This window comes from Xiphias gladius, chromosome 7 (assembly GCF_016859285.1).
Source record: "Xiphias gladius isolate SHS-SW01 ecotype Sanya breed wild chromosome 7, ASM1685928v1, whole genome shotgun sequence".
Taxonomy (NCBI): Eukaryota; Metazoa; Chordata; class Actinopteri; order Istiophoriformes; family Xiphiidae; genus Xiphias; species Xiphias gladius.
Window position 1 is genome coordinate 24,822,807 of NC_053406.1, and position 27,593 is coordinate 24,850,399.

The 27,593-nt window shown below is 42.1% G+C and overlaps 7 protein-coding genes across 8 annotated transcripts; 4 read left to right on the plus strand and 3 right to left on the minus strand.

The window, feature by feature from the left end:
* Positions 1-1,936: 1,936 nt before the first annotated feature.
* Positions 1,937-3,403, minus strand: LOC120792292 (claudin-3-like). The gene has a single exon (XM_040131374.1). The coding sequence runs from the start codon at positions 3,264-3,266 to the stop codon at positions 2,619-2,621; it is 648 nt and encodes a 215-aa protein (XP_039987308.1). The 5' UTR covers positions 3,267-3,403; the 3' UTR covers positions 1,937-2,618.
* Positions 3,404-4,829: 1,426 nt separating this feature from the next.
* LOC120792455 (claudin-4-like) lies at positions 4,830-6,037 on the minus strand. Its single transcript, XM_040131644.1, has one exon. It carries the CDS (start codon positions 5,979-5,981, stop codon positions 5,325-5,327), a length of 657 nt encoding a protein of 218 aa, XP_039987578.1. The 5' UTR covers positions 5,982-6,037; the 3' UTR covers positions 4,830-5,324.
* A 3,959-nt stretch (positions 6,038-9,996) lies between these two features.
* Positions 9,997-12,916, minus strand: LOC120791928 (claudin-4). Of its 2 annotated transcripts, XM_040130784.1 has the most exons (2): positions 12,905-12,916; positions 9,997-10,659 (listed from the first exon to the last, which is right to left on the minus strand). In XM_040130784.1, exons 1-2 carry the CDS (start codon positions 12,908-12,910, stop codon positions 9,997-9,999), a joined length of 669 nt encoding a protein of 222 aa, XP_039986718.1. In that variant the 5' UTR covers positions 12,911-12,916. The 2 variants fall into 2 exon arrangements, with proteins under 2 accessions (XP_039986718.1, XP_039986717.1); XM_040130783.1 differs by lacking the exon at positions 12,905-12,916 and having other exon boundaries at positions 9,997-10,665.
* A 6,135-nt stretch (positions 12,917-19,051) lies between these two features.
* Positions 19,052-20,121, plus strand: LOC120792450 (claudin-4-like). Its single transcript, XM_040131638.1, has one exon. It carries the CDS (start codon positions 19,128-19,130, stop codon positions 19,746-19,748), a length of 621 nt encoding a protein of 206 aa, XP_039987572.1. The 5' UTR covers positions 19,052-19,127; the 3' UTR covers positions 19,749-20,121.
* A 1,206-nt stretch (positions 20,122-21,327) lies between these two features.
* On the plus strand, positions 21,328-21,963 carry LOC120791862 (claudin-4-like). Its single transcript, XM_040130646.1, has one exon. It carries the CDS (start codon positions 21,328-21,330, stop codon positions 21,961-21,963), a length of 636 nt encoding a protein of 211 aa, XP_039986580.1.
* Positions 21,964-24,391: 2,428 nt separating this feature from the next.
* On the plus strand, positions 24,392-25,147 carry cldnf (claudin f). Its single transcript, XM_040130913.1, has one exon. It carries the CDS (start codon positions 24,392-24,394, stop codon positions 25,145-25,147), a length of 756 nt encoding a protein of 251 aa, XP_039986847.1.
* A 1,613-nt stretch (positions 25,148-26,760) lies between these two features.
* On the plus strand, positions 26,761-27,393 carry LOC120791852 (claudin-4-like). The gene has a single exon (XM_040130619.1). It carries the CDS (start codon positions 26,761-26,763, stop codon positions 27,391-27,393), a length of 633 nt encoding a protein of 210 aa, XP_039986553.1.
* Positions 27,394-27,593: the final 200 nt, after the last annotated feature.

The following is a 27,593-nucleotide window of genomic DNA, read 5'->3' on the forward strand; positions in this document are numbered from 1 at the left end:
CTCGTTGAATCAATTCCTTTGTGGGTCTGCTGTGGTTTAGACTCAGTGAGTTTCCGTTCTCGCTGAATGGACACAGTGAGCCTGTGTTATTTTGGGGGGGGGGGGGTTCTTTCTGACTTCAGGTGCCAGGCAACCTAACTGCCCTTCACATTCCCCAGTATCGGTCATGTGACCAGAGTTTGGCCAGAGCCAGCAGAGCATGACTTGAGAGACTCACAGAATGCCTCCCCCTCACTCAGTCACCAAGGTTTAGGTATTTGATGAGATTCAGTTTCATCTCAACCCTCGGGAGATTTTGGTTTACTTGGCCGCTGTTTGCTTCGTTGAGTTGTTGGTGTGTGACTGACAGTTTTTGAGTTTCTTTTCAAAAAAATGAAAATCTCAATCTTTATCCCTCAAAAAACGCAAAACCAAACAAAAAAAAACAAAATAAAACCCCAATAAACGCGGTATCCATATATAAGTTGAGTAAACTTATATTTCATTATAAGTGAGAGAAGAATTTTTGTTAAAATTTTTGTGTTAATCAGCACGTAAACAATTGTAGTCTAAAAGACAAGTAATTAATTCAAAGAATGCTGCAATTTTTTGCATTTTCTGGTTTAACAAAGCCACACAACAGGCCATTGCTGGCATCATATGCATTTACCATGACATACGTTACAGCTTTAGTCAGTCTGACTTCACCTGGACACCTGAACACAAATCAAAAATGGACTTGTTTTGTCCAACATAAAAACTGAAAGGTATTCCCTCATTTGTTTTATTGTCCTAAAATGTCTTTTTGGATCCTGAAAATCTTGGCAATAGGAAATCTTTTTATATTGACGCCCGTAAATGATTGTTACATGTCTTAAAGTCAGATAATTCCATCCATCCGATTTGTTCTGTCAACTCATGCCCGACCAATGCACCAAACCACCACAGACTTATTACAGTTTTCTCCAGAAGTAGTATCTATTAAAAAAAACCCTGAAATCTAAACTATTCAAATATTCATTTCAATTTAAAATGAGCTCTAATCTGTGGTTACTGTAATCATGACCAGATGTCAGGCAGTTCCTTGTCCTGCGTTGGAGGTGATACCGATATGGGAGTACGAGACAACAGTTGGGAAGTAATGTGATATCGCACCAAAGGACCTCTCCCATATTTACTATGAGATGTTCATGAATTTTTCAAGTTGCTGCCTTCATCAGGTGTGACTTCATGTGTTTTTGAAACTAGACTGGGAGGTTTGACTCATGTCTATCATTGAAATCTCTGGCTGAGAGGTCTTTTAAATACGCTGGAGTCCGGATAACTACACGCTGCTTTGCTGCATCTCCTCCTTAAGGAAAGATTACTGAAATAGCACGTAAAACAGGACAGTGGAAGACTGGAGGGGAGTTGGATACATCTGGGAATCTGCCAGTGGGCTTCCAGCTGGAGCACTCTAGGCTGGTTCCCCGGAGTACTCTGTGCTTTTGCAAGGCTGGCCATCAGCAGAGGCACGTGGTGATATATGGCATCTCCCTCAAGTGAATGTGTGTAATTGTATAAATATGTGGCAGGGCGATGAGAAGAAGAAAGCAAGTTCAGCCAGGCATCCAATGATAACAAAAGTCTAAAGGTTAAGAGGACAAATAAATCATGTAACCTTTCTTTCAATCCTCTGTGCTCAAACTTCTCACGTCTTCCCGTTAACTGATCCTATGGCTAACTGTTCATAGCCTGTGTGGCTTAACTGCGAGTTGGAGGTAATGTAGCCCTCGGGATTGAATGTCAGGGTACTCTTACAAAGGCACCCGGATAGAACGCACGCCGTCATTCGTGCTGTAGTAAATGCACTGTTACAAAAAACCCTTAGACGGAGTATTACCTTAAGCATGATCAAATTAAAAGGTAATTTACGTTAGGAGTGCAATAAGATACGACCAGCTTTATCTTAAAAAAAAAAGTCACGTTTATTTAAAAAACACTTGTGAAATACATGTACAGCAGTGGTATATAAGACACAAAGGTAATAATTGATGTGGATGGACCCAGGTGCTTTTGTGCTGCCTCAGTGCACACAGTAAAACATTAAAAGTCCTCTGCTACTTTCCCGCCCCCACCCTTACCACACTGTGTTGAATACGGTTACCATAAGTCATGATTGTTACAGGTGATTAACGATATTCACAATACAGTATTTACAACACGTAATTCTGTCGATAACGCTGTTGTACCATTTAATACATCCAGTTCTTCCATTTTGTTCACAGGGGTGCCTTATTATGAAGTCGACACATGAAGCAGTAATGGAGGTTTTTATAAAAAAAATTTCAGTCGTAAACATTAAGAGGGCCGGACTGTATCAAAAATATGTGATAGAACAATGACAATAAAAAAGACTTTTTTTGTGTTTTTTGTTTTGAAACAAGCAAAAATAAATTCCATTCAAATGTCCTTTCTATAATTTTTCAGTCTCTGAAAAACAAAGAGCCTAATTCAGAGATACTTAACATTAAAGGCAAATTCAAACACATCCTTCATTGTGGAGTCTCCTTGTTTCCTCGAGCGCTTCAGTGCACCCTCGGTTTGGTGTCGAGAGCAGGTTTGAGATTCAGTAATGTCTTTCCCTCTTTGACCTTCATTCATACATAGTCTTTCCTTTCTAACCCTGGGCCACCTGCAGACCGTGGGGCAGAGTAAGCCATTCTTGAAGGGTTGTATCTGGTCTCACGGGGAGGACAGGAACAGCAGAGGAGCCCACCACCCAGAACCAGAAGGGCAGAAGCTGCCCAGCCGATGTACAGGGCGGCCCCCAGCTCCCTTCGCTGAGCATCAGTAACTAAAGGGTTGTAGAAGTCCCTGATTATGGTGTTGGCCGACCAGGAGACAGGAATGAGCTGCATGACCCCGGATACAATGAAGAAGACCCCAGAGATGATCATCACCTTGGCCTTGGATGCCTCGTCATCAATGCAGTTGGTGCACTTGGCCCCGGCGATGCCGATGAGCACGGCCAGAATGGCCAACAGGATGGAGATGACGGTGAGGGCGCGGGCAGCTTGGAGGTCTTGGGAGAGAGCAAGCATGGAGTCGTAGACCTTACACTGCATCTGGCCTGTGCTCTGGACCACGCAGGTCATCCACAGGCCTTCCCAGATGATCTGAGCTGTCACAATGTTGCTGCCGATGAAGGCCGTCACCCTCCACATGGGGAGGGCGCACGCCACAATGGCAATAATCCATCCCAAAATGCACAGAGAGATGCCTATCAACTCCAGCCCTATAGACATACTGTAGTGTCTTCCTCTTCTACTGCTGAATGTGTGTCACAGTTGTGAGGAGATCACACAAAAAAAATTGCAAAGGGGAAGAGTCAACCAGAGACTTAACTAGTAATTAAGGTCATTTCAGGCTTCGCATCTGCGAGTGTGTGACGATCTGTTGCCTCGACTTCACCAGTATCCTTTATAAGGCAGATCGGGTCTTGGGGAGGAGTTTTTGAAAGAGCTGACATCACCAAAAGGGGAGGAAGGACCTGGACGCACTCAGAAGTCTCTGCTATCAGCTTACACGGCCAGCTTCACAATGGCCCAGGCCACAAAGAGGCCCTTTACAGCTGAAAGGCCACACGAGTCTTGCATGTGTTGTTATAACCAAAGACAACCAAACCAACCCAACCAAATTCTGTGTTTGTACGCATGTCACCTCGTGCAGAGAAGTTGACTGACTTATCTTTGTTGTCAAATAAACTGTTTTTTTATTGTGCTATTGAAACACATTGTAAATGGAATCTGCTTCTCAGAAACTGTGTGTAACATATTTATGGTCTATCAGAAAGCCGTATACTTGATGATCACTGAAAAGCTCTTGTTTCAGTCTTAAGTACAGTATATCTAAGATCAATTCCTCATACTGAGTCCAGGCTTCTTTCTGCAGCTATGATGATGGCGCATTCTTAAAACTACTCATAAATGAAGGGTGCCTGACCTCCGTTTCTCAGTGACAGCCTCCTAATCTTTTTATCGTTGCTGTGTGGGGAAAACCTTGCATCCCCACAATACCAATGCTTCAGGATGTAAAAAAAAAAAAAAATCTTGATTTAAGGTTGACTGCAGTATATTTTTTGAAGTCATGCAAAGAGGTTTTTAAAAGGTTTCATAAGACCAAGGATAGGGGAACTTTCCTAAACTAACTCCTCCAATGGAAGTCAAAGTATGATAATCACTTAGTTACGAGTTACGAGGCCGTCACCTGACAACAATGTTATGTTTGATAGGCCCTAATGACTTTGTCTGTCTGTCTGCAGGATGCCCTTGAAATTCTTTGAGGCTCCCTTGACTGTCTCCCTTGAAATGCCCCTACCTCCTTTAACATTCTGTGGCCCAGTATTGAGACCCCCCCTCCCTCAGTCCCCCCATCTGACATGAAATGGGTCCATTGTTTGGGTGGACAGTCCAGATAGTTGAGCGCGGGGAAGCCGACAAAGCAGTGGTTCTTGCTACCATAGACCCAACAGACATATAGGAGACAGCCAGGTGAATAGATGCTGTGATAGAAACTCCCAGTTGTCAGACTAATGTCTGGGTATGCAGGGTCCATGGAATCAAACACTTTTCTTTGTACCTGTTGATGTAAGGATCGAACACCTTCCTAGATGTATTTTTGAATGTGTCGTTCGAATTTCCCATTCAGGCTATAATTTTTTTTCTTTGATGATTAACATGACAAAAAAATGGATCTGAAAAAGTTACTGATAAATATATATATATAATATATATATATATATATATATATTACAATGATAATGAAAAAGCCAACTTAAGTAAAAAAATCAAGTCCTTTAATGAAAAAACATGTCAATCATTACAAAATTTCAGATGAGCTGATTTGCAAAATGTATAGATAAAAAAAAATGCATTATGTGGTTTCACATGATGCACCACCTCAAACCTCTTAATCAAACCTGAAGGTTCTTTGTGTCACACATACACAGTCAACACAGAAAAAAAAGTACAATCGCAGAATCACCTGTTCTTTAAATTTGGGTAATAAAGTATACAATTCATTTTATAAAGTATAAGATGAAGTGCACACCACAGCACCAATGCACAGTTGTTAGCCTCCCAACAGTGACAAAGTTGCACAAAAACAAAATTAACAAAGGAAAACAAGTTTGATATAGTCTTTGTTCAAAAGGTCATATATAGTGGCATGAATATCAGCTTTTTCTCCATCTCAACACGACTACCCATTCGTATAAGCTATTAAAACGTGACTGTCCTCTCCAGTTCTCTTTGAGCAGTCTTTTCCAAGATGGCAGGTGGTGTGAGAAAGCAGCAGGTGCGAGTTCAGACATAGTTTCTCCTATTGTAGCCACTTGGGGCGATTGACCTGGTTTGTGAGTACATTGTCTTTGACGGAGGCCCGTACCTTTTCTCAGGTTGTGGGGGGCAACTGGAGCAGAGGATGCCCCCTCCGATTAGCAGAAATGCGGCTGCAGCCCAGCCCAGGTACAGAGCTGCACCCATCTCTCTCTTTTGTGCCTCAGGTATGAGCGGATTGTAGAACTCCATGATGATAGTATGGGCAGACCATGACACAGGGATCAGCTGGGACAGAGAAGCAAAGATGAAGGCCACCCCAGCAGCTATCATCACCCGCGCCTTAGCTGTCTCGTTGTCCACACAGTTGGTGCACTTCGCCCCCATAATGGCCACCAGGACTCCCACAATGCCCACCACGATGGAGATGATAGTGAGGGCACGGGCTGCCTGAAGGTCGGCGCTTAGAGCCAACATGGAGTCGTGGATTTTACACTGCATCTGACCTGTGCTCTGGACCACGCAGTTCATCCAAATGCCCTCCCAGGTGATCTGGGCTGTGACTATGTTCACCCCAATGAAAGCTGAGACTCTCCACATGGGCAAGGCGCAAGATACGATGGCTGAGATCCATCCCAGGACAGACAGAGTCACCCCAAGTATCTCCAGTCCCACTGAAGACATGTTTGAACTACGTGGGAGTTAAATTGCACAGACGCCCTCTCTATCTCAGTAGACAGGAGCTGACTGAGTGAGTGTGCTCTGGATTGCTGATTGCTTGCATAAACAGCACATTTCTCTAGAGCAGAGGGTGGAGTTACTTGGTTATTGGCCAGGGAAGAGTTCAAATCGTCTTCCGTCCCACCTAATCTGAACGGCCAAAAACCCAGCCTTGGCATGTAAATGGCGTCAGCTTAATCATTCAACTTTCTCGGCCCCGGTAGCGGTCCCACCTGTGTGGATGAGGGGCGAGTAAACAGAGGGCCTGTATCTCAGGTCTGGATTAGTTAAAGGATAACAGACATTGTAAAGATCTGTGGATGAATGATTGAAAGTGGAAGGCACAATATCAACTGCTGCAGGTTTCTAGTTGTACTTGTGTCTGACAGAAGACTCCAGTGTTTAGGATTCAGAAGTGAATCTTGACTTTCATCATTTTATAGTTTGTGTTATTACGACTGCAAGTTGTGCACAAATGTTGTGAATCATATTTTGCTTCAGTTGTAACTTATTTATAGGAACTATATTTACTGAAGCAGAGGAAAAGTAAAAAAAGGAGGTGCATGATGGAAGTGGTAAAAAGGGGATAGTTTCTTTGGAAACCAGTGGGAGTCCTGTGATTACGTAAAGGATATATATGTATGTCCTGTGAGAGCCTTTGAATCCTTCCAGGGAATTTGATAAAACCAAGCCTGCACTTTTCCATTTACTGTATCCAACATCTTTTAACAGCTTAAGATAGGAACTAAAATGTTTTTTAACTGCGGCTTTGTAGGAGAAATTTCAGGTGTTCAGGTGAAGAATAAAACCAAGGACCTCGCTTTGAAAAGTTAATAAATACTGGGTCAGAAATACTGACTGAAGGAGGCTCCAGATACTACAGTGAGTGGGTTAGGAGTTGTAGAAAAGTTCCCTCAGACATTTTTGAGAGAGATGATGCCCAGAATGTTTCCAGTATAAAAATGACTGACCTTTGTTTTTTTTTTGTTTTTTTTAGCATTTGACAGTTCTGACACACTTTCCAATAAGACAGGTTGTTGATGATGATAATGTCATTTGACTATGTTATCGTATATTGGTATGATTTTGGTTTCCCCACACAAAACAGATATGCAGATCCCAGAACAGCCCTTAAAATAATTTCAATTAGAAAACCACAAGATGATGAATTATGTAATAGCGTTGGGGTGTGTGCTGCCTTGACAGTATGTTCAGTTGACCAGTTGATTAATCTGTCTCACTGGTTAACCGTGGGAGGTTAATAACTGAGGCCACATGCGGGAACTGCAATGCAAACAACACAAACCCCCTCTAAATGTGCAATATCTGCATGTGGAAGGCACACAGGACTGATAAAAATAATTTATGGATAACCAACTGTGTGTATTTCTTTGAGGAAACAGACGTGTTTCCAGGGATGATTCCACTCATACAAAGGGAGAGAGCGGGCCAGTGTGTTGGAAGCTGAAACAGTTGTCGGTGTCTGTGTGCACATGGGTGAGGGGGTCTTATCAGTGTCCTTGTTCTGAAGGTCACAGTGCATCAAGGGTTTCAACCTCAGTTTGTTGCACGTGCCACAGAAAAAGACCCTCCTTAATATACCCTTTGACCTCCGGTAGTTTTACCAGGATCCCTCATCATACTTTCACAGCAGTGAATCTCCGCAGCATCTTTGTCAATTTGCAAATGAGCCTACAAAAAAAGAAAGGCTGAAAAGAAAGAGATGCTGCGGTGCCAACATCATGAGATGATTGTAGTCAAAAGCTCTACTTTGCCTTTAAACACTACTTGTATTTGATGATTGTGCAAAAGACCCAACATTATTTCAAAAGTTCCTGATGGTTTCCTGAAGCCATGAAGGAAACATGGGCCTTTAAGGATGAAAACGCTGCTAACCCAAAAGTCTGTAACATTTCATTTGTTACAGCTACTCTCTCCGCCATGAGGTGAAGACCTGATATTTTTATACATCTTATTTTGCACAGTTAAAGTTAAGGTTTCAGCAACAATATCACATTTGTTGTTGTGTTATGTTGCAACTCCTCTGTAGTGGGAGCTGATGGTCCAGTTAGTTCATCGTGTACATTGGATAATGTGTCTTAATGCTAATTAATCACACAATGGTCCGCCGTGCAGAAACACTAAATCCACTTTGAAACAGCTCTTACTTAGTTTTTATTTGTAACAGTTCAACAATTTTAGTGGACCAAAGATAATTCGACCAGTTAGGATAAAGTATAGTTGTGATATCTAATATTCGGGGTCAAATCTTTTCATTCATTGGCTGTCTGAAGTCAATGAAGTGATCCATAGGCATCAGAAAAAGAAGCCTTACATTAGCTACCTAGTTTGCCAGCCAACCAATTAACATAGCTAGTGTCGACTGCCTGCTAGCTCCGCTGTTTGGCAGGAAAATAATTTAAATGCTCTTTGGCTGGGCAGGCAAACTCCGTGAAGCCATGCGCACAACAAGACCACAATCGCACACACATAGCTAAAAGTTCGACTCACTTAAATGAAATAAATGAATTAAATCTGTGCAGCGGTGACTCTGTGTAATATAATGCACGCGCCGCATCCTATTCCATAGTTTCATCTTCAAAGTGTGTAAAAGGAAATTGAGCTAATCATCATCACACAAGCTTCAGTGTATGACTTAGTAGAAAGCAACATATGTGAACATGAAACAGGTCCAAGGAAAAGCACCCGAAAGAGTGCAAAGGACACATTATCCAATGAGCTACGTCAGATGAACCATGCTTAGTACGTGGACCAGCTGCTGCTCTTACCGTAGATCTTGTGGTTTGTCTAAATGTCTGACGGGGGATTTGCACTTCCCCCGCTGTGCAGTCATTAACCCATGACTGCATAGCTGGGCTCGGTCATACAATGCTGCAAACTGGGTCCGTGGTCACTCAAAGGGAGTGGTCAACATATTTAGAAGCTCATTCTTTAGATCATGAATCTCATTGTTCAAACCAAGGCAAGTTAAGAAAGCAAGAAATATTTTCAACCTGTGTCTTTATTATTTAAATTTAAATTTCTTAGTATTGCTTGCAAAACATAAAACTGTAAGCTGTAGGTGGAATGTGTTATGAAGCCGTACGTGAACAAGATTTTGAGAAGTCTTAACAGGAAACAATCTCCATTTTGTTTCATGCTCAATATTGCATCACTCAAATTGCTAAAGAATATTCCAGCAGATTGACATGCAAAAATCTTTACATTTAGATACACATTTATGCCAGTGAATCCCATTTAGCAAGTAAAACGTTGCAAACCAAATCAGCAGGGTCTTTGTGGCTCAGTTTGGCCTCAGTTACAGTGTTGGTTACGTCCCCTTGCAGATGGAGACTTTTATCTCTGACTCAGTTTCACTCTCGCAAATGGAGGACAGGCTACAATGGATGGGAGGCATAAGGTGCTCTTCTAAAACAAGCCCCCCATTGTTCCTTTCTTCCATTGGCATTGAAATAAAATACCTAATTTCGGTGTGCACCACTACACCTCTTATTGGCCAGACTCTGCTGAGCCCTACAGCTGGCATACGCCCCTGTTTTTGCATACCCAAGAATTTGTGCAGAAATGGTGGTTATGTTACACTTAATTTAAGCATCAGTTTCTGACTCTGTGGCAGGTGCCGGGTTACAAACTGCATTTCCACTGCGAAGAAGGCTTGAAAATGAAGAAAATTCTTGCACAAGCTTTGTTCTTTTATTTGTGATCTTGTAAAAACTTGCTTTAATCTGGAACGATCTGCGTAGACGTCGTGTCAACTTCTGAAGATCAAACACATCTTAATAAAAAAAAAAGAAGCCAAAATCTACAATTAAAATTTAGATGCCCACTACTACAGAAAAATGGTCATATCAAAAACACATCAAGAAACGTGCATACTGAATGTTCAAGCCCAATATGCTGAATTAAAATCCGTGCCATCAAACATCAATCTACTGACCACAAATTTATTAACACGCGTTCATACATAGTCTCTTCTGGTGTATCCATTGACTGACATGGTTTTTACAGTTGAGTAGTTCACCCGGGGAGGCACAGAGCTGCCACCGATTAGCGCTGCAGATGATCTGGGGGGGCAGGAGCAACAGAGCAGGACCCCCCCTAGAATCAGCAGGCAGGAGGCAGCCCAGCCAAAGTACAGAGCATTACCAAACTCCCTCTTCCCCGTCTGTTCCAGCAGCGGGTCGTGGAAGCCCAGGACAATGGCGTGGGCTGTCCAGGACACAGCCACCAGCAGCAGCAGTCCGGCCACCACAAAGGTTACTCCAGCAGCCACCACGAGCCGTGGTTTACTCATCACATCCCGGCTACAGTTGGTGCACTTGGCGCCAGCCACTGACAGACCGATGCCCACAATGCACAGCACCATGGAGACGATGACCAAGGCACGAGCCACCTGCAGGTCTACTGGTAGCCCCAGCATTGAGTCGTGCACCTTGCAGTGCATCTGGCCTGTGCTCTGCACCGAACAGTTCATCCATAAGCCTTCCCAGATCACCTGGGAGATGACAATGTTCTGACCGATGTAGGCAGCCACCCGCCACATGGGCAGGCCGCAGGCCACCATCACCCCCAGCCAACCGGCCACGGCCAGGATCATCCCGAGGATCTCCAAGCCTGCAGAGTACATAGTTGGAGCTGGGGATGAAGAAAGAACGGAACAAGACTGTCTCCCAGGGCTCTGTGGATAGAAGGCCTTCTGTGTCCGCAGGCTCAACCCTCCTGAGATGAAGGCGATATCGGATCTCGTTGACTCAAAGTCCTGCGTAAGACTTTTAGTAAGAGAGAAAGAGAGAGGGAGAAACAGATTCTACCTTCTTTATACAGCTTAGACAACTGAAGGTGGAGTCAGCTTAAGGTGGCATCATGTTGACCTCCAAACCACACTTGCATATGGGGATCCCTAATTTATTTATTTACTTTTACATAAAATTACATTCAAATGGGATTGTGTCACATGGCAAAACCATGAAAATCAGTATTCTTAATGAAAACATTTTGTAAGACGCAGCTAGAGTCTTAGATTACAATTAAAATATTAGATAAATATGGAATCTGGAGGACAGTGTTGTCCTAAGTCCAAACCACATTTGCAGAGATGAAATTCTTACAAGGATCATCAACGTACCTAGTTCTGATCATACTAAGATGGCACGGTACCAATGAACCTTTTTGAGAAAGAGTACAAATCTGTGTATCTTTGACATGTGACAACCTGGAGGAGAAATGCTGAATCACCATCTGAATGAGATCTCCACGAAAGAAAAAAAAAAAAAAAGAACAATGAAAGGCCTTGTTTTTGTTGGTCTGCTACATAATCCTGCCTGGGAGAAAGAAAACACTGGGTATAAGTTAACAGGGCTCATTATCGGTCTGCTTGCCCGGGGTCTTTTTCTTAAAACTGAGGGTATATGGTTATACATGCAAATAAACCAAATGCATTGATAATATCAGCCTGGTAATCTGTGACCTGGCATGAGTAGGTAATACTCCTTTCATATCTCCATGGGATACACCATGGCAAATGTTAAACCATAAATATATACCCGGGATTTGATGCTGGGTCTCTTTTCAGGATTCACAAAATAGTGTATCACAGCTGCTCTGTCTCTGTCTGAATCCATATCAGCGATTTTACCATGTTTGACCTCTTGATGAATCAAAAAATACCTCAGCAGGCGGGAACATCTCCTGAAATATCAAGATTAGCTTCTTTGTTAGACAGACAGGACCATTGAGGTTGGCTGACAGGTGAGCTCTCTGTCATTACAGGCTTTTCTTTAATTAACAGGGGTCACCTGGGGTCAGCGGTCGGAAAGAGCATCTCTGCTATCTTGTGTTTAACCTCCTCCACACACACACACACACACACACACACACACACACACACACACACACACACACACACACACACACACACACACACACACACACACCCTCCCATCCTCCCACACAAACATAGACACACACCTGAGAGGAACTTAAAAAAATGTGGATCATTTTAGTTGCAAATGACATTACTATTTTTTTTTGTAATAATTTTTTTGTATAATCAAAATGTGACTTTCTAAAACTTCAGCTTGGGTACCGTTATCATTCATTTCTACAGGTGTCATTGGCCTGTTGAGAGAAGACCTCAATACATCAGACGCCAAAGATGTTTGCTTTGACATCATAATGTCCGCTGGGGGAATAAAACTCACACTTAATGCTCACATATGGTTTCAACAAGAGCAAAAAAAAAAAAAAAAAAAAAGCAAATCCAGGAACCACAAGAGAAATACTCTTTATTATAAAAATCTATGGCAAAGAAGTAGAAAGAGCGATTAAAACATCTGCTCCGAACCAATGCATATGATACGCACTCTGGGACAGACTTAATGCCACCATTTCATGAGATTGTGACCGTTTATGTGCCTTGTATTGTAAATGTACTGTATGTTTTCACAGGCAGGGGGAGCCACTATTTCATTCCATCCCCGTCGTGTTGATTTCGGTTCTTTGGCTTTTGCAGAAAACGCCCTGCGTGAGGATTTTGGTTGTATCTGCTTAGTTAGTGTGGATAAGCATGTGTACATTTCTGACATCAGATGTTGACAAGAAAAAGTTTTGCCTCTCACACGCAAAAATCAGGTTGGCTGAGTCAGTAACATCTTTTAAAACATCTTTTCAATCTATTCTTAAAATATACATTCATCCAAGAGATTATCCTGAGTTTTTTAATTTTATTTGAGTGGTCTTTCATCTATTTTTATTTTTTTTAAATTTTTATTTCCTTTATCTTACTGGAGATTTTTTTTCCCTTTTAGTTCAATCTAATGATTTTATAATTTGTTTAAGTTGCCTGAAGTTTTGAAAAGTGCTCATATCATCATTAAAGCATTGCTAGCTGAAGTGATACTTTAAAGGACATGATTTTTCAAAGCACTTCCCACGTTGCAGCCTTCTGATGCCTTCCCAAATGTTATTTGTTCCTCAGCTGTATCTGAAGTGCACAACAAGGTGCTGAAATATCAATCGAATGTTTTCTTCCTTTGCTTTTAAATCGCACCCGGCAGCCGTCCCTGTAGAAGGAGTGGGGGGAGTAGTATTGGAATGCCTACCAGTGGAGCACGGTGCAACTGGATTGCCAGGATAAAGTCAGATAAAACCGGATACAGCTTGAATCACCATATCTGCTTGGCTGCCGCATCTGAAAACCACTTACGTTTGGTATATCTCTCTCTCTCTCTTTTTAACCTTTATGCAGTGGCGGTTAACTAAGCGTGCATTTTTCACTACAGCCTGTTAATACGCTTTCCACAACGTGTCTACATACATAAGAATACAAAAACAATGATGAAAAAACCCTGCTATGAGACATGCAGCAGTGGGACTAAACTTCTCCACTCTGGCAGTGTTGTTACCATATACCACTCATCAGTATGAAGCATATGATACAAATATATCACGTGCATAACAAGTGACGTGTAGTTACTCTGCAGTAGTAGGCAGAGCATCACTTTGGCAACGCAGATTCGGCCTGAGGTGAAGGGATAGGATGTTGCCATGGAGAATGATAACGTTAATGATAACCTCTCCCCAATGCTGCCTTTTCTGCTGAAAGTCCAACAATGCCTCACTTAATCCGACACAAAGAAGCCGAGTCACGTTTTAGTCTTGTCTTGTCTTGACTTTTGCGATGCGCTCTTACACTTGATCAGACTTTTAACATAAACAGGTAAAATATAATACCTGGATTAGTATTACATCTTTGGATTTGGCTCCGTGTGGATGAAAGATTTGACTTTTAAACTCCATTATTGGCTTTCAGGGTCCTGGCTTGCACCTTCGTACAGCGGGTTGTGTTGGCGGGTTTCTTTTTTTTTTTTTTTTTGTGATGCACTAGATTCATTCACAGTCAAATGTATGGGGAGGTTGCCTTTGTTTGGATTTTATGGTGATTTTATGTGAAGCAGAGACTTTTTTATTAAATTAAATCACATATGAAACATATAGTTATGCAAAAATGTATTTAAGATTTAAATAAACCACAGTTAGTTTAATTCCACTGAATGTCATACTACATTATATTTACCGTGAGTCATGCACGCCCACATTCTGGCATCTTATGCACATATGTGCTGTTTGCTGGATATAACAGGCCACTCTGTGATATTTTTTTCCACAGAAGACATGGCATTTATTTAGGGAAATCACCACGTTTACAGCGGCTGCACCTACCGGATTAGACCATCTCGTGGAAAAATACGTGGCCACTTGCAGAGCACCTTGCTAAACATTCAGCTGTTATGGGAGCGGGAGCAAGTCCGACCGGTTTTCATGAGGTACTGGTGTCTGCGGTAGGTTGTTGTGTCTTCACAGTGGGCTTTCTTCAATCCCAGCTCCTATCAGAATATTCTTTGCGACCAGTTCTGTCTACATTCAATTCAGATTTTTCTTTCCTTAGATTTTGTTTCTCATTGTGTTTGTTTTGCCACTGACGTAGTACAGGATGAATGATTAAAGCCCGCAGAGGGAAGTCCAGCGGTGGATGAGGAAAAACAACATGTATTAGGAAGTTAAATAATTAATAAAAAATAAGAAAGCAGAAGCTGCGTTTTCCTTAAAGCCATCAAAACCCTATTCCCCTACTGACAGCAGTACAGAAAAACGGAACTGGAAGTTTCCACAGGCCGAAAAACACCCCCCCCCCCCAAATGGCTTGTATCCTGACGTGCATGGGAGCTATTGTGTGTGGCTTATATCAGCCCCTGTTACATTCAGAATATTTGACTTTCACACATTTGTCTGGCACTGTCTTTCAAAAAAAAAAACATCCAATGAGATTTGCAGCTGAAAAGTCCTCCGTCACCGGAATAACGAAAAACAGCTCCAGAGCCTTAAGAGCCGTTGTGTTCTGAGAAAAGAAAAGGACAAAAGAGATTTAAAAAATGACAATATGTTGTTTGATATGTAGTGATATTTTACATTCTTGATGTGTCCTGTGATAATTTGTCACGTCCAAACACGCATGACTCACGGAACATCCCACAAAGATACTTTTAGTGCCCAAATAACCTGAAACTGTGACTGTGTCTGAAGAATGGCCTCAGGGCTCACTGTGTTGACGTCACACAGGTACACACACATACTTCCCAATCTGATACTTGAAACTTCTTTTTTTTTTTTTTTTTAATCCCTTGAAAAAAAACAACACCAAGAACTATCTTTATTACATCACAAAATATTACTATTTTCATAGAGAACACGAGGCACAGCCCTGATGTTTCACCGCTCAAAACAGGATGTTCTAATAACTGGTTTCTTTCATGCATAAAAACAAATAAACAATAAAAAAAAACAACAAAAAAAACATTATGTGGTGTCTGGCCTTATCCTAAGCTAAATAGGTATATTATACAGGCTGGTAAAATTTATGCACCTTGTCATTCAAACCGAGACCATTGTTTGGTTAAAATGACAAAAATACAATCTCAGTTCCTTTTGAAAAAGTACACACTAAAGTGTCCTACTATTTAGAAACAAATTTGTTTCTAATTATGAACCTCACTAATAAAAAAACAAAAAAAAATTACAGCGTTTCACATTTTAAGCTGTTGGCTTGGTGGTTAGCTAACTTTTCTCTGCTGCATTCAGGCGGTCCTGGTAACTATTGTTCCCAACTTCTCTATCAAATGTTACTACTGTGAATCCAAACTTGAGCGGCATGTTGGTGCAGTGGTTAGCGCTGTTGCCTCGCAGCGGGGCGCTTCTGGGTTCGAAACCCTTCTGTGTTGAGTTTGCATGTTGTCCCTGTGCCTGCTTGGATTCCCTCGGGCCACGATTCCTCCTGAAATCCAGAGACATGCGGGTTAGGTTAATGGGTGACTCTTAGTTCCCCATAGCTGCGGGTGGCTGATCTCTGTAGATCAGCATCGCGATAGACTGGCGACCGGCCCATTGTGTACCCTGTCTCTTGCCCCTTGTCATATGGGATTGGCTCCATCCCCCTTCTTGTAGTTTTCCACCCTGAGCATTCAAAATAAGGATTTCACTCAGTTTAAAGTTTATCCGGTGCACCTAGTGAAAATGAATGCAGTTTAAATATAACATTCCTGCAATCAATCATTTTCAGTTTTTGTTGAGACTGTGGGTTCAACTTTGTGCTCATTTTTTAGGCTGCAGTTTGCGGTGCTGTTGAATTGTATCGTATTATACAGAGAGGTGTTTCTGTTATTTAGCCTACCCTCATTGCTATAAATGGGGTGGGGATAAAATAGATAAAACACGTGTCAGTGTAACACAATACAATTCAACAGCACCACAAACTACATCCTTCAAATTGATGATGATGCTGAATCAACACCTCTGTAAAACAATTCAACTAAAACCAAACATTTCATTCACGAAGGGAGGATTTACTACAGGACTTGTATCAAACTACATTAGTTTTACTCAGCTGTACCTAAGAAACTGCCATCTGAGTGTATACGCACACATGTATTTAATTTATATCTGTGATTAGGTTTAAGTAAATTCAACCATGGGAAACCTAATAAACCTTAATAAAAAGAAAATTTAAAAAATGTGGCTATAGTGGAAAATGCTAAATAGCCAAATTAGGACACCTTAGCCCTTGTCTGCTCTGCAGGCTGATAATGCCTTTTTAACATTGCCTTGATATGTACAACGACCTAGCCAGTTTAACTGAAGAGTTGGACACCTGAGTGAGCGCCAAAGCCAGCCGTTGGTGTAAAGTCTGGGCGTGTCTCAGTCTACCTGCTGACACTTGTCTCTTCGGCCCCCTCTGGCACTTTCTCATGGCTGCTGGAGTCTAGTCTTTACCGTAAAATTTGGAGTTTGCCTCAGTGAGGAATGAATGCAGCATCAGGTGAACACTCAGATCTTTTGAGACTATTCGACTTCTCTTAACCTCATCAGTCTGATCAAACAAAGAACATTATGCAGACATAAAAGTATCTCACACAGCGTGTATGGGATACTTTGACATATGCACTGTATGAGACATGAGGCAATGTGCCTGTCTGAGGCCTACCAGGACCTACACATCAGGACTAATCTCACCCTGAAACCATCTCTCCTCAGAGTCTTAATTGTGGAAATTCCTCCCTGCATCCTTGTGTGTGGAACCCAATCTCCATAGCAGAGCCAAAGTAGCTTTAATGATCTTACCTTGGATAAAATAGAGGCATTATAGTCCTAAAGGCAGTTTTGGCTCTTAAACACTGCCTCTATTCATTTCTGAAAACAATCTGTTTCTCTCTCTGCCCCTCTTTGCCCCCTCTCACCATTCCCTCTTTATGCAACAGTTTGTCAACTGGAATCACTTGGCATGGTGTTTGCCATTTCCCCAACATCTTCCCCCCGATGTCTTCCTCACTGCTCTGGAAAACTGATGATAATTCAAGTGGGACCTGGGCTGCAGGGTGCACATTTTTCTCCAAAGGCAACCTACAAGAGAAGGCTGCAACCCCTTCAGCCTTAAAGGACTGACAACACTGTAAGGTCAGCTTTGTTCTCTCCTTTTTTTTTTCCACCTACAGTACATCTTTTCTGTTCATGCATGCTCATAGAAAGTGTAAAGTAAAATTCTTTGTGACTGATGTGTATGAAAACAAAAGCTCATACTATTTTTGTTTTCCTTTTTAATAGAATCATTGTTAAAAATTTCGAGGTCCTAATTTTTGTTTTCTACTTATTGTATAAAAATAATTTCATGGGCAATGAATGCTATTCCATTACGCTACTGTATGAGAAGGCCTGTTTAAATCAGTGTAACCCATACAGGATGTAATTAGTTAAGTTGGTGCAATAAATATATGAAGGTACTGGGACCAATTAATACCGGAATGATCCGAGCATGTACCCAACCAGCTGCATTTTTGTAATTTACAGTTTATCAAAGTCACTTAATTATTAAGGACAATATGAAAACTTCAACAATATGCCACGTTTGCGTGAGTTAATATGTATACTTATTATGATCTTTAAAATATTTGCAGTAGAAGCCAAGAATTTTGGTTCAATTAATCTTGTCCTATTCATAACAGTGAGTCTTTTTAAATCCTGTGTACTAAGTATTTAATTCTAAAACTAAGACATAGTGAAATAAGGAAGAGAATAGTATTTTTATGCGCTTATAAACACATTCGGATGGATACATACTGCACAATTTTCACTCGTACACTTGCTGTCACTTGTACAATTTCCAGTGCGTACACTTGGGCATCTGCAAACAAAAACATGTGTGCTCTACCTTTGTTTCAACCTGGAACTCCCGCAGCTGAACAGATCAGAGACCAAGGGTCAAACGTTAACGTGCGGCGTGATCAGGTATTTTTCGCATCACAAGTATGGGAGTAATGGAAATGGCAGATAACTTGAAATAAGCTGACCCCCATGGGTGTCTTTTACTGGCATCCGAGGGCAGAAAGCACTTGTTCACTGTTTTGCAAACCACTGATGTTTGATGAACACCCTGAAATTCTGAAAACAAACTTAGCCTGTCGTTCATTTTGATCAGAAGTACAATGTATTTATTTGGGAAACTTTGAGGACTTCTTGGAGGAACTAAAAAATGCAAAGTAACCATCTTTAAACCACAGGGCTCAAGTTCCTCAATGTTCCTCAATAGCGAACATTTTATATACGCATGATTTTGAGCTGCCACGCAAGCGATGTCGTGTGTTTAGTCCACGACCACAGTCCATAGCAAAAGAACATGTAGAAAAAGAGGAGTAACAGAAACCAATCACAAGTCATCTAAACTAATCTCAGTACCTGTTAGTCACAGCGTCGGTGTTCCACCTGCTATGGTTAACCTGACTGGGACAAAAACTGACATGATGACACATGCCCAGGGCTGGGAGTGGGGTTGGTTTTGGGGGAGGGTAGTCATCATGTCACAGCTCTATGTGTCAGTGTGTGTGTCAAGGCCCCTCCCGAGTCAAGTGTATAAAAGAACCGCTTCCAACCTTGCCCAAACAATTACTCTTTGGGATCTCTCAAGCAAGACTTTACTGACTTCCAGAGACACAACTTTTGGACCTTTTTTGGACGTCTGTGCAAGAAGCTTTCTGAGGAGACACGATGTTGGCCGGCTTTCAGATTTTGGGCATTGCCCTGTGCATTGTTGGCTGGATTGGGGTCATCGTTGTCTGTGCTCTACCCCAGTGGAAAGTGACAGCCTTCATTGGCCAGAACATTGTCACCGCTCAGTCCACTTGGGAGGGCATCTGGATGAGCTGCGTGATCCAGAGTACTGGCCAGATGCAGTGCAAGGTTTATGACTCTATGCTGGCCCTTTCCCGGGACCTGCAGGCCGCTCGTGCCCTCATCATCATCGCTATCCTGATTGGCATTATCGGCATCCTCTTGGCCATCGCAGGGGGCAAGTGCACCAACTGCGTGGAGGACGAGGGCTCCAAAGCCAAAATTAGCGTGGCATCTGGTGCGATCTTCATCACTGCTGGTTGTTTGTGCCTCATCCCAGTGTGCTGGACAGCACACACCATCATTAGGGACTTCTACAACCCGCTAACGATGAAGTCTCAGAAGAGGGAGCTGGGAGCCGCACTCTTCATCGGCTGGGGGGCCTCAGCCCTCCTCATCCTGGGTGGTGCATTCCTCTGCGCCACTTGCCCTCCCAAGGATAACTACTCCGCCAAGTACTCAGCTACCCGTTCATCTGCACCCAAGGACTACGTCTGAGGAGAGCAAAGCCAAATGAGAAGGCAGAGAGACTGAAAAAAAAGACTTGAGTCAAATGCTTTGTGGTCCATGAAAACTATTCACATTGCCACATTAGGGATGATTTGAATTTCACACTGACAGATTGATTGATTGATTGTATCGTCCTCACAGCTTGGTTTGATACTTTCATGTCGTAATACAGCAATTCTGGATTTGTTTCATCAGTGCCGAGATAAAGAGATGTGCACCACACCCAAGTCTCTGCAGACTTAGTACAAAAAGATGGCATAAATATTGAAAAACACTGAACATGTCACTTCGATACATTTTATTTTCCTCTGTTGTAATCCTTTTTTGCCCTTTTACATATCATTTCATTTTAAAATATGTTTTATATATGACTGTCTGAAACTGTAAATAAAGATTTTTTTTATCAACATCAATTTATCATGTTTTCCCTGTTCTTTTAGATCCTATAACATAGTATCAAAATAGTTTGATTATTAAAATAGTTTAATCTTAAGATTAAATGTAGCCTTCAGTAACAAGACATAAGGTGCAGCTCTGATATAACATCCCATAGAGTTTAGTTGATTAATACCTTAAAACAATGATACGTGTCTTTAAGAAATTAAGTAATACAAGCTTCTACATATCAACATTTCCTCATTACATTGTAAAATACTCCTTCACTCACCAGCACTGAAAAATCTCTGTCAAAGAATTTATATTAATAACTATTTTATTAAACAACATAATAATCATTTTAAAAAGTAACAAAATACACTCAATACAACACAGTACAATATTACCATGTTGTTGTGAAATCAGTCTGGCTGTCTGTATAATCCTTATGAATTATGAGATGCATGTCCTTTTTAAAAAATAAATTACTGTATATTTTCTCAATATACTCGAAATTAAGAAGATGCATCCTAATAATAATAAAAAAAAGGTTCCCATTAGCTCCAAAATGGGAACTTTTAAAGCTATGTGCTCTGAGAAATTTAGAGAAGTACTTACTTAGAAGTATTTGGAGAAGTAATTACCTGTCCAACACTGCCCCTTGCTGTAAAGAAAAAAACACATTCTGTAGTTTTTCTCACACACATGCTCGTGTTTGTAACTGTCATTTTTCAAGTTTAATGGTCTTATGATTATAATTACACTTTAATTAAACTATAATTAAACTTGAACCCATCGTGCAATAGTTTTATCCAGTTGAACAATTCGAATATTCACCACATTTACTGTTCAGTGTTAATGGACAAAGTTATCAAACTTTTTTTTTTTGTTCGTTTTTTCGTCAATTACTTTACTGAATAAATTAGAGCATAAAAAGTGAATGGACAAGGAAGCAGGTTTTTGTATGTGACCTTGAAGCTTTGGATTTCTGGCAGGTCAGCGCTACTAAAGGTCACTGGGTCTCTGTTTGTGTGTAAACTCCTTCTAGCCAATGGGGGCTGAGGACTCTGGTATCACATACCCTCATCTCCCTTGTACCTTCTTCTCACACAGCAACCTATAAATACAAGCTCACACCATTCCACCTGCCTTTCTTTTTGGATTTTAACGTGTGGGGAACAAAACCGACGAGATGGTTTCTCAGGGGATTCAGATCATTGGTATATCGATGGCTGTGATTGGCTGGTTCATGGTCATTGTGGTGTGTGCCTTGCCCATGTGGAAGGTCACTGCTTTCATTGGAGCCAACATCATCACGGCTCAGACCATCTGGCAGGGCATGTGGATGAACTGTGTGGTGCAGAGTACAGGCCAGATGCAGTGCAAGGTGTACGACTCCATGCTGGCTCTGCCCCAGGACCTTCAGGCCGCTCGTGCCATGATCATCATCTCCATCCTGACTGGAATCTTTGGACTGGTCTTGTCAATCGCTGGCGGGAAATGCACTAACTGCATCGAGGAGGAGCGATCCAAGGCAAAGGCTTGCATCCTGGCTGGAATTTTGTTCATCGTCTCGGGGTTGCTCTGTCTCATTCCAGTCTCCTGGTCTGCCAACACCATCATTACCAACTTCTACAACCCGCTGCTGATTGAAGCCCAGAGGTATGAGTTAGGAGCGGCGCTGTACATCGGCTGGGCGGCTGCTGCACTGCTGCTGATGGGAGGGGGACTACTGTGTTGGAACTGCCCGCCCAAACATGAACACCCCCACTATGTGCCCACGTTCACACCTGTGAAGTCAATGTCCACATCAAGAGAATATGTATAAGATGGGTCGCCCTTCCTATGTGGACTCTCGAGGTCGCAGGAATTGCTACAGAGGGAAGCGATAGTTTGCTTTGGGACATAAACATATATTCACAGGCAATGTCAATACGGCATGAGATCGCAGCTTGCCACAAACGGACTCATGAGCTTGTAGTGCGGTTTATCTGTCAAGCTGACCTTTCTCAGAGTCGACGTTTTGTCTTTTCAAGCAGTTGTAAATAACAGCATAAACAGCGGCCGCATTCCCTTTAGTTTTGCCAGCAGGCCCTGGGGCTGTTCATGCCGGTTGTCACACCTGGATGGAACAACGTCATCATCAATGTTACCACTGGGATTTTCTTGCTGTGTACTTTAACACCAAGAAAGGAGCGTGGCTCATGATTATGTTTTATTTTAAACGTCTAAGATGTAAAAATGAAATAGCCTTTTGAAATTTTGAATTCACATTGTATTTGTGGCTGGTTTATGAATAACTAGGATTTACATCATGATTATAATTAATCCGTGTAAATATTTAGTCAGATTATTGTAAGACTGTTGATTCCACAGCGTAACTATTTCTAGTGTCTTTTACATGGTAACATCTCAACTAATAAAGGCAGAATAAATACAGCTTCCTTCATGTATAACTTCTATTTAAGCACAATTTGCAGGGGTTACATCTGCCTAATAAAAAGGGGGGTTGAAGTAATTGCTTTATATCGCAAAACACTGTTTAGCACAATAGTTGCTTTTTTTTAAATTATTGTTCTTTTCATTTCCGCAGCCTGCAAATACCACATTTAAGTCTATGAACCTCAGGAAATTACAAACCTTCACAAGAAGAAACAAAGAAATATCAATCATTCAGTCATTGTAAATAAAGGATATTCTTGACAGATGGATTGTTTGCTTCATAGTATTCTACTCAACATCAGGACGTAAGGTGAGGAAATGATTGTACAGCAGTGAAGCGGACATAATCATAGTACGCAAGGAGCAGGTTAAATAAGCCGTTGCTGCAATAGTTTCCATAGAAATGAGGATGCATGCTCATAAAAATGAAATGTAATTCTTGTCAGTGTTTATGTATTCACTACTTATGGGCTTGGTTAGTTTTTAAAAGAGGATACATTAAACACAATTTTGCATTTCAGTGTGCCTTGAATTCTTCTCCAGATAAATGCATGACAATCCATGACCATTTACTTTAGGTTTTCAGACATCTGCTGCTCTTCAAAGCCCTAAAGGAAACTGCCATTTGCTGTTCGGATAAATGGTGTTCCAGTAAGGCCGATGAATAAAATTGCTGACATTTTACACTCTGTAACCTGTAGAGCTTTAAAATGGTGTGTTGTGGAAAAGTAGTAACAAGTACGCATCATGGGTTTTGTCCCTGCCATCGTCAGCTTTCACAAGACAAACTTCGGTCACTGGATCCCAGTGTGGGAATGAGTGTTGGCACAGTGTCATGTTACCGAGTAAGGTGTGTGAAAAATGAAGCATCAACAGCCTGTTGGAAAAGAGAGGTATATGTCTTAGGATGAGGTAGGTTTTTTTTTTTTGAAAGGCAAAATGCCAGCATCAGTTGCGTTTTATGTGACCGGCTTCCTGTGTCTTATCACCCCATCAAGGTGATCGTTATGAGTGCTGAAACAGATTTTCTCTCCTCCTCCTCGGCTCGGGGCCGATTATCGGTCTTAAATGGGCCACATCTTGTGTCCTGATCTTGGCACGGTCCATGTTAAGGTTTGCTTGTTGTTGATGCCTTTCATATCCTGCCGTACATACATACATACATACATACACACACATACAGCATACATTCAGCATCAGGGATACAAGCAGTTGGTGGAGTCCATGTTACAGGAAAGACCAATTTACTCTGTGTGTCTTGTGTCTTATTTATTTTTTCCAAATGATTTTAGCTTTTTTTTAAATAAAAAATCTAACTAAGCCAGTGTTTCGAAACCTCTGTTTTGACTGTATCATAGACACTGTAATTGACAGTGACAAGAGAGGAGAAGCTTACAATTTCCTGTTCTGATGCCCCACCAATACTCTCATTTCAAATTAGCATAGCAAAACCTGCTTGTGAACTGTGAATCATTTAACCCTTTGCGATCTTTAGCAGTCCGACGTGGTTTCTTTGAAGTCACTAAGTTGTTGTGACTCCATCCAAAAACCCCATCCTTACTGCAGAGAAATCGCATATGAAGGTTTGTTTTTCAAGAAGGAAAGTAAGCCATTGTTCAAAAATGGGTGCCACTCCTCTAGCTCCAGGAAGAGGAATCTCGCTTGGCCAGAAGAACTCACCTGACGACGGGCCAGCCCGCCTCCTGTACATTCTCTGACAAACAACAAGTCAGAAAGCCGTGCCACTCCGCAAGAGAAACGCACCTCTGCATTGAAACGCTTCTCTCTCCTGCCACAGACAAAGCCTCTTCACCATGGGGAGGATTGGCAAGGAAGTGGCAGGTCAGACCATAAGCTTCATAGGCCTGGTTGGGGTGTCAGTGACCTGCGGGGTCCCCATGTGGAGAGTGACTTCCTTCATCGGAGCCAACATCGTGACCGGCCAGATAGTGTGGGATGGTCTGTGGATGAACTGCGTGATGCAGAGCACAGGACAGATGCAGTGCAAGCTGAATGAGTCTGTGATGAGACTGTCGCCAGATCTACAGGCCGCCCGAGCTCTGGTCATCATCTCCCTCGTCTTCGGCTTCATCGGCTTCATCATCACCTTCATTGGAGCCAAGTGCACCGGCTGCCTGAAGAAAGATTCATCAAAGGCCAAGGTGATGATCATAAGCGGCTGTCTCATGATTGTTTCTGCTATCCTGGTCCTGATCCCCGTCTGCTGGTCTGCAGCCATCACCATCACGGACTTCCAGAGCCCCTTGACGATCGAGACGCGGAAGAGGGAAATTGGAGCCTCCATCTACATTGGCTGGGCCTCTGCTGCAATTCTCCTGATCGGTGGGATCATCCTAACCACTTCATGTCCGCCTCAAAAACCCATGTATGGATACCCAGGCTACCCACCGGCCCCAATGTACCCTTACTCGGGCCCAGGGGCAAACCCAGCAACGTATGGCCCTGTGTATGCTCCCGCATCTAGCCGACCATACACAGGGACAGGGACGTATGTACCCAGTAAACCATATGCAGCACCAACCACATACTCTACTGGACAGTACCTATAGAAACTGAGGGGACAAACAGAGGATAAAGACTGATTGAGGTTTCTGCCATGATGGCCGCAGGAACTTGTTATGTCACTAGAAAGCGAAATTGCACCAAAATACACATTGTATTTCTAGAGCATGGTATGTATTTCAATACATTGTTGGGATGTAAAATTAATTCGCTCAAACAATCACTGTGATCTTTGATTATTATGAATCTTTCACAAAATGTTTTCTCTTTGGGTTGATTGTGCTCTGAATGAGATATCTTTCTCATTTATGAAGTCCTGACACAAGAGGAATATTGTGTGAACTTAATGTTGCATTGCCTTTCATAAGAAAGTCTCTGGTAATAATTTATTTACTTGTCATACAGCGCATATTTTGTAAATACTGATGATTTGTGATGTGTTTGTTTTTTCTAAATGCCACTTTATTTTTGAGATTCTTCAAAATAGACTCAATAAAATGTTGTATATTTGCATATCTGTTTGTGGAGTCATTATCACAACATATTTTATCCGTGACGATGAGTTCAGGCAAGTGAGAGCTCTTCTGTGTATGGGTGAGTGACAGGCAGAAAAAAAGATTTATATAGAATTTATTCTATAAATCTATAATAATTATAACTAGAAAATGTACTCAGTAGAGTGCAGTTCTCCACCAAGGGCGGTGTCAAAGAACATACACCAGACTTCAGAGGAAAACATTCAAACTCATAATAAATGATCCTGATCTGCCCCAAAATTTGATGGGCTCTTCCCTGACCCATGTCCCACCCTTCCACCAAGTTCAGTGATAATCAGCTCAGTACTTTTTGTGTAATCCTGCTGACAACAAACAAACAAATAAACCCATAAAATAAACAAATAACCAAACAGATACGATTGAAAACATAACCTCCTCGGCGGAGGTAATGAAGGATTTTCTAACACAGTGTTTTCTTTAATCTTAATCATGGCCTCAACTGCGAACTGTTAACTGTGAGGAGCTTACTAAAATCTCTAAAAGAGTTTTTTGTAGTCATCCAATCAACTGTACCACTGATCAGTGCCAGTACTTTTATTCTGATTGGAAACAAAAAGAAAACATAAATCATTTCCTAAAACAGTTTGGCAGATATATGGTGACGATTAAACAGAAGTAATGAGTAAAACCAGGAAAATGGCCCCTTCTGTTATCGTCTGACATCCGGTGATACTCCCACCCCGTGTTGGTGGTTTTTTTTAAAAACCTGAAACCAGTGACGGGACCTGATTCTCTAGTAATTTGTCCAATCAAGGGTTGGTCAGTGACAGAGCATTGTTTGAATTTGGAATGTGGGGTGTCTTCACGGGCCTCATTTACATAGAGTCATTTAAGACGGATGATGATCTCATCGAAACTACTCCCTATCGATGTACAGATAATGTGAAGAATCTGGTTGGACGGGTAAGTCGTTCAACATACCGGTTTCGGGTCAGGGAGGAAAGCCATTCTGACTCCACCTTCAAGAACGACATCCTTATAACTGATGTAAATGTGTCACAGGCTTTATTCAACTTTAAAGCCTGAGCTAAGCTGACCTGGTGCTGAAAGCGTACACTCTTCTGCTTCAGTTCAGCTCCAAGTGACTCAAACAAGACCTCATCATGGTGTCTATGGGACGACAGATGCTGGGCTTTGTCCTGGCCATCATCGGCTTCCTGGGGACCATCATTGTCTGTGCTCTGCCCATGTGGAAGGTCACTGCCTTCATTGGAGCCAACATTGTGACGGCGCAGGTCATCTGGGAAGGCTTATGGATGAACTGTGTAATGCAGAGCACAGGCCAGATGCAGTGCAAGATCTATGATTCTCTCCTGGCTCTACCTCAGGACCTTCAGGCGGCCAGAGCTCTCGTGGTCATTGCCATCATTGTTGCAGCCTTTGGGATCATCCTGGGCATTGCCGGGGGCAAGTGCACCAACTTTGTGGAGGACGTTAGTGCCAAAGCCAAGGTGGCCATCGCTGCCGGAATTGTCTTCATTTGTGCCGGGGTTCTCGTCCTCATCCCTGTCTGCTGGTCTGCCAACACCATCATCAGGGACTTCTACAACCCCCTATTGACCAACGCCCAGAGGAGAGAGCTTGGGGCTGCGCTATACATCGGCTGGGGCACAGCTGCGCTTCTCATCCTGGGTGGTGCCCTCCTCTGCAGCTCCTGCCCACCCAAAGAAAGCCCAGAGTATCCAGTCAAGTACTCCGGTGCCAGGTCCACAGCCACCAGCCGAGCCTATGTCTGAGAGCCCCCATTTTCCTGAGAAAGACTGCAAAGTTTACTTTTCTTGAGTAACCCTCCTTTGTTGTGAGTTTGTGAGAGCACCACGACTTATGTCTCACTTTTTCAAAAACGTGACGCAGAGTGAGGATAGATTTTCTGAGAAATTCAGAATTCTTTGGTGGAGGCAAGAGAGACTGTTTCTTGAAGAATGAAAAGCACATT

What these genes read in the sequence shown, in the direction of transcription:
- LOC120792292 (XM_040131374.1), bottom strand. Translation starts at nt 3,266, where the DNA reads ATGTCTATAGGGCTGGAGTTGATAGGCATCTCTCTGTGCATTTTGGGA.
- LOC120792455 (XM_040131644.1), bottom strand. Translation starts at nt 5,981, where the DNA reads ATGTCTTCAGTGGGACTGGAGATACTTGGGGTGACTCTGTCTGTCCTG.
- LOC120792450 (XM_040131638.1), top strand. Translation starts at nt 19,128, where the DNA reads ATGTTGGCCGGCTTTCAGATTTTGGGCATTGCCCTGTGCATTGTTGGC.
- LOC120791862 (XM_040130646.1), top strand. Translation starts at nt 21,328, where the DNA reads ATGGTTTCTCAGGGGATTCAGATCATTGGTATATCGATGGCTGTGATT.
- cldnf (XM_040130913.1), top strand. Translation starts at nt 24,392, where the DNA reads ATGGGGAGGATTGGCAAGGAAGTGGCAGGTCAGACCATAAGCTTCATA.
- LOC120791852 (XM_040130619.1), top strand. Translation starts at nt 26,761, where the DNA reads ATGGTGTCTATGGGACGACAGATGCTGGGCTTTGTCCTGGCCATCATC.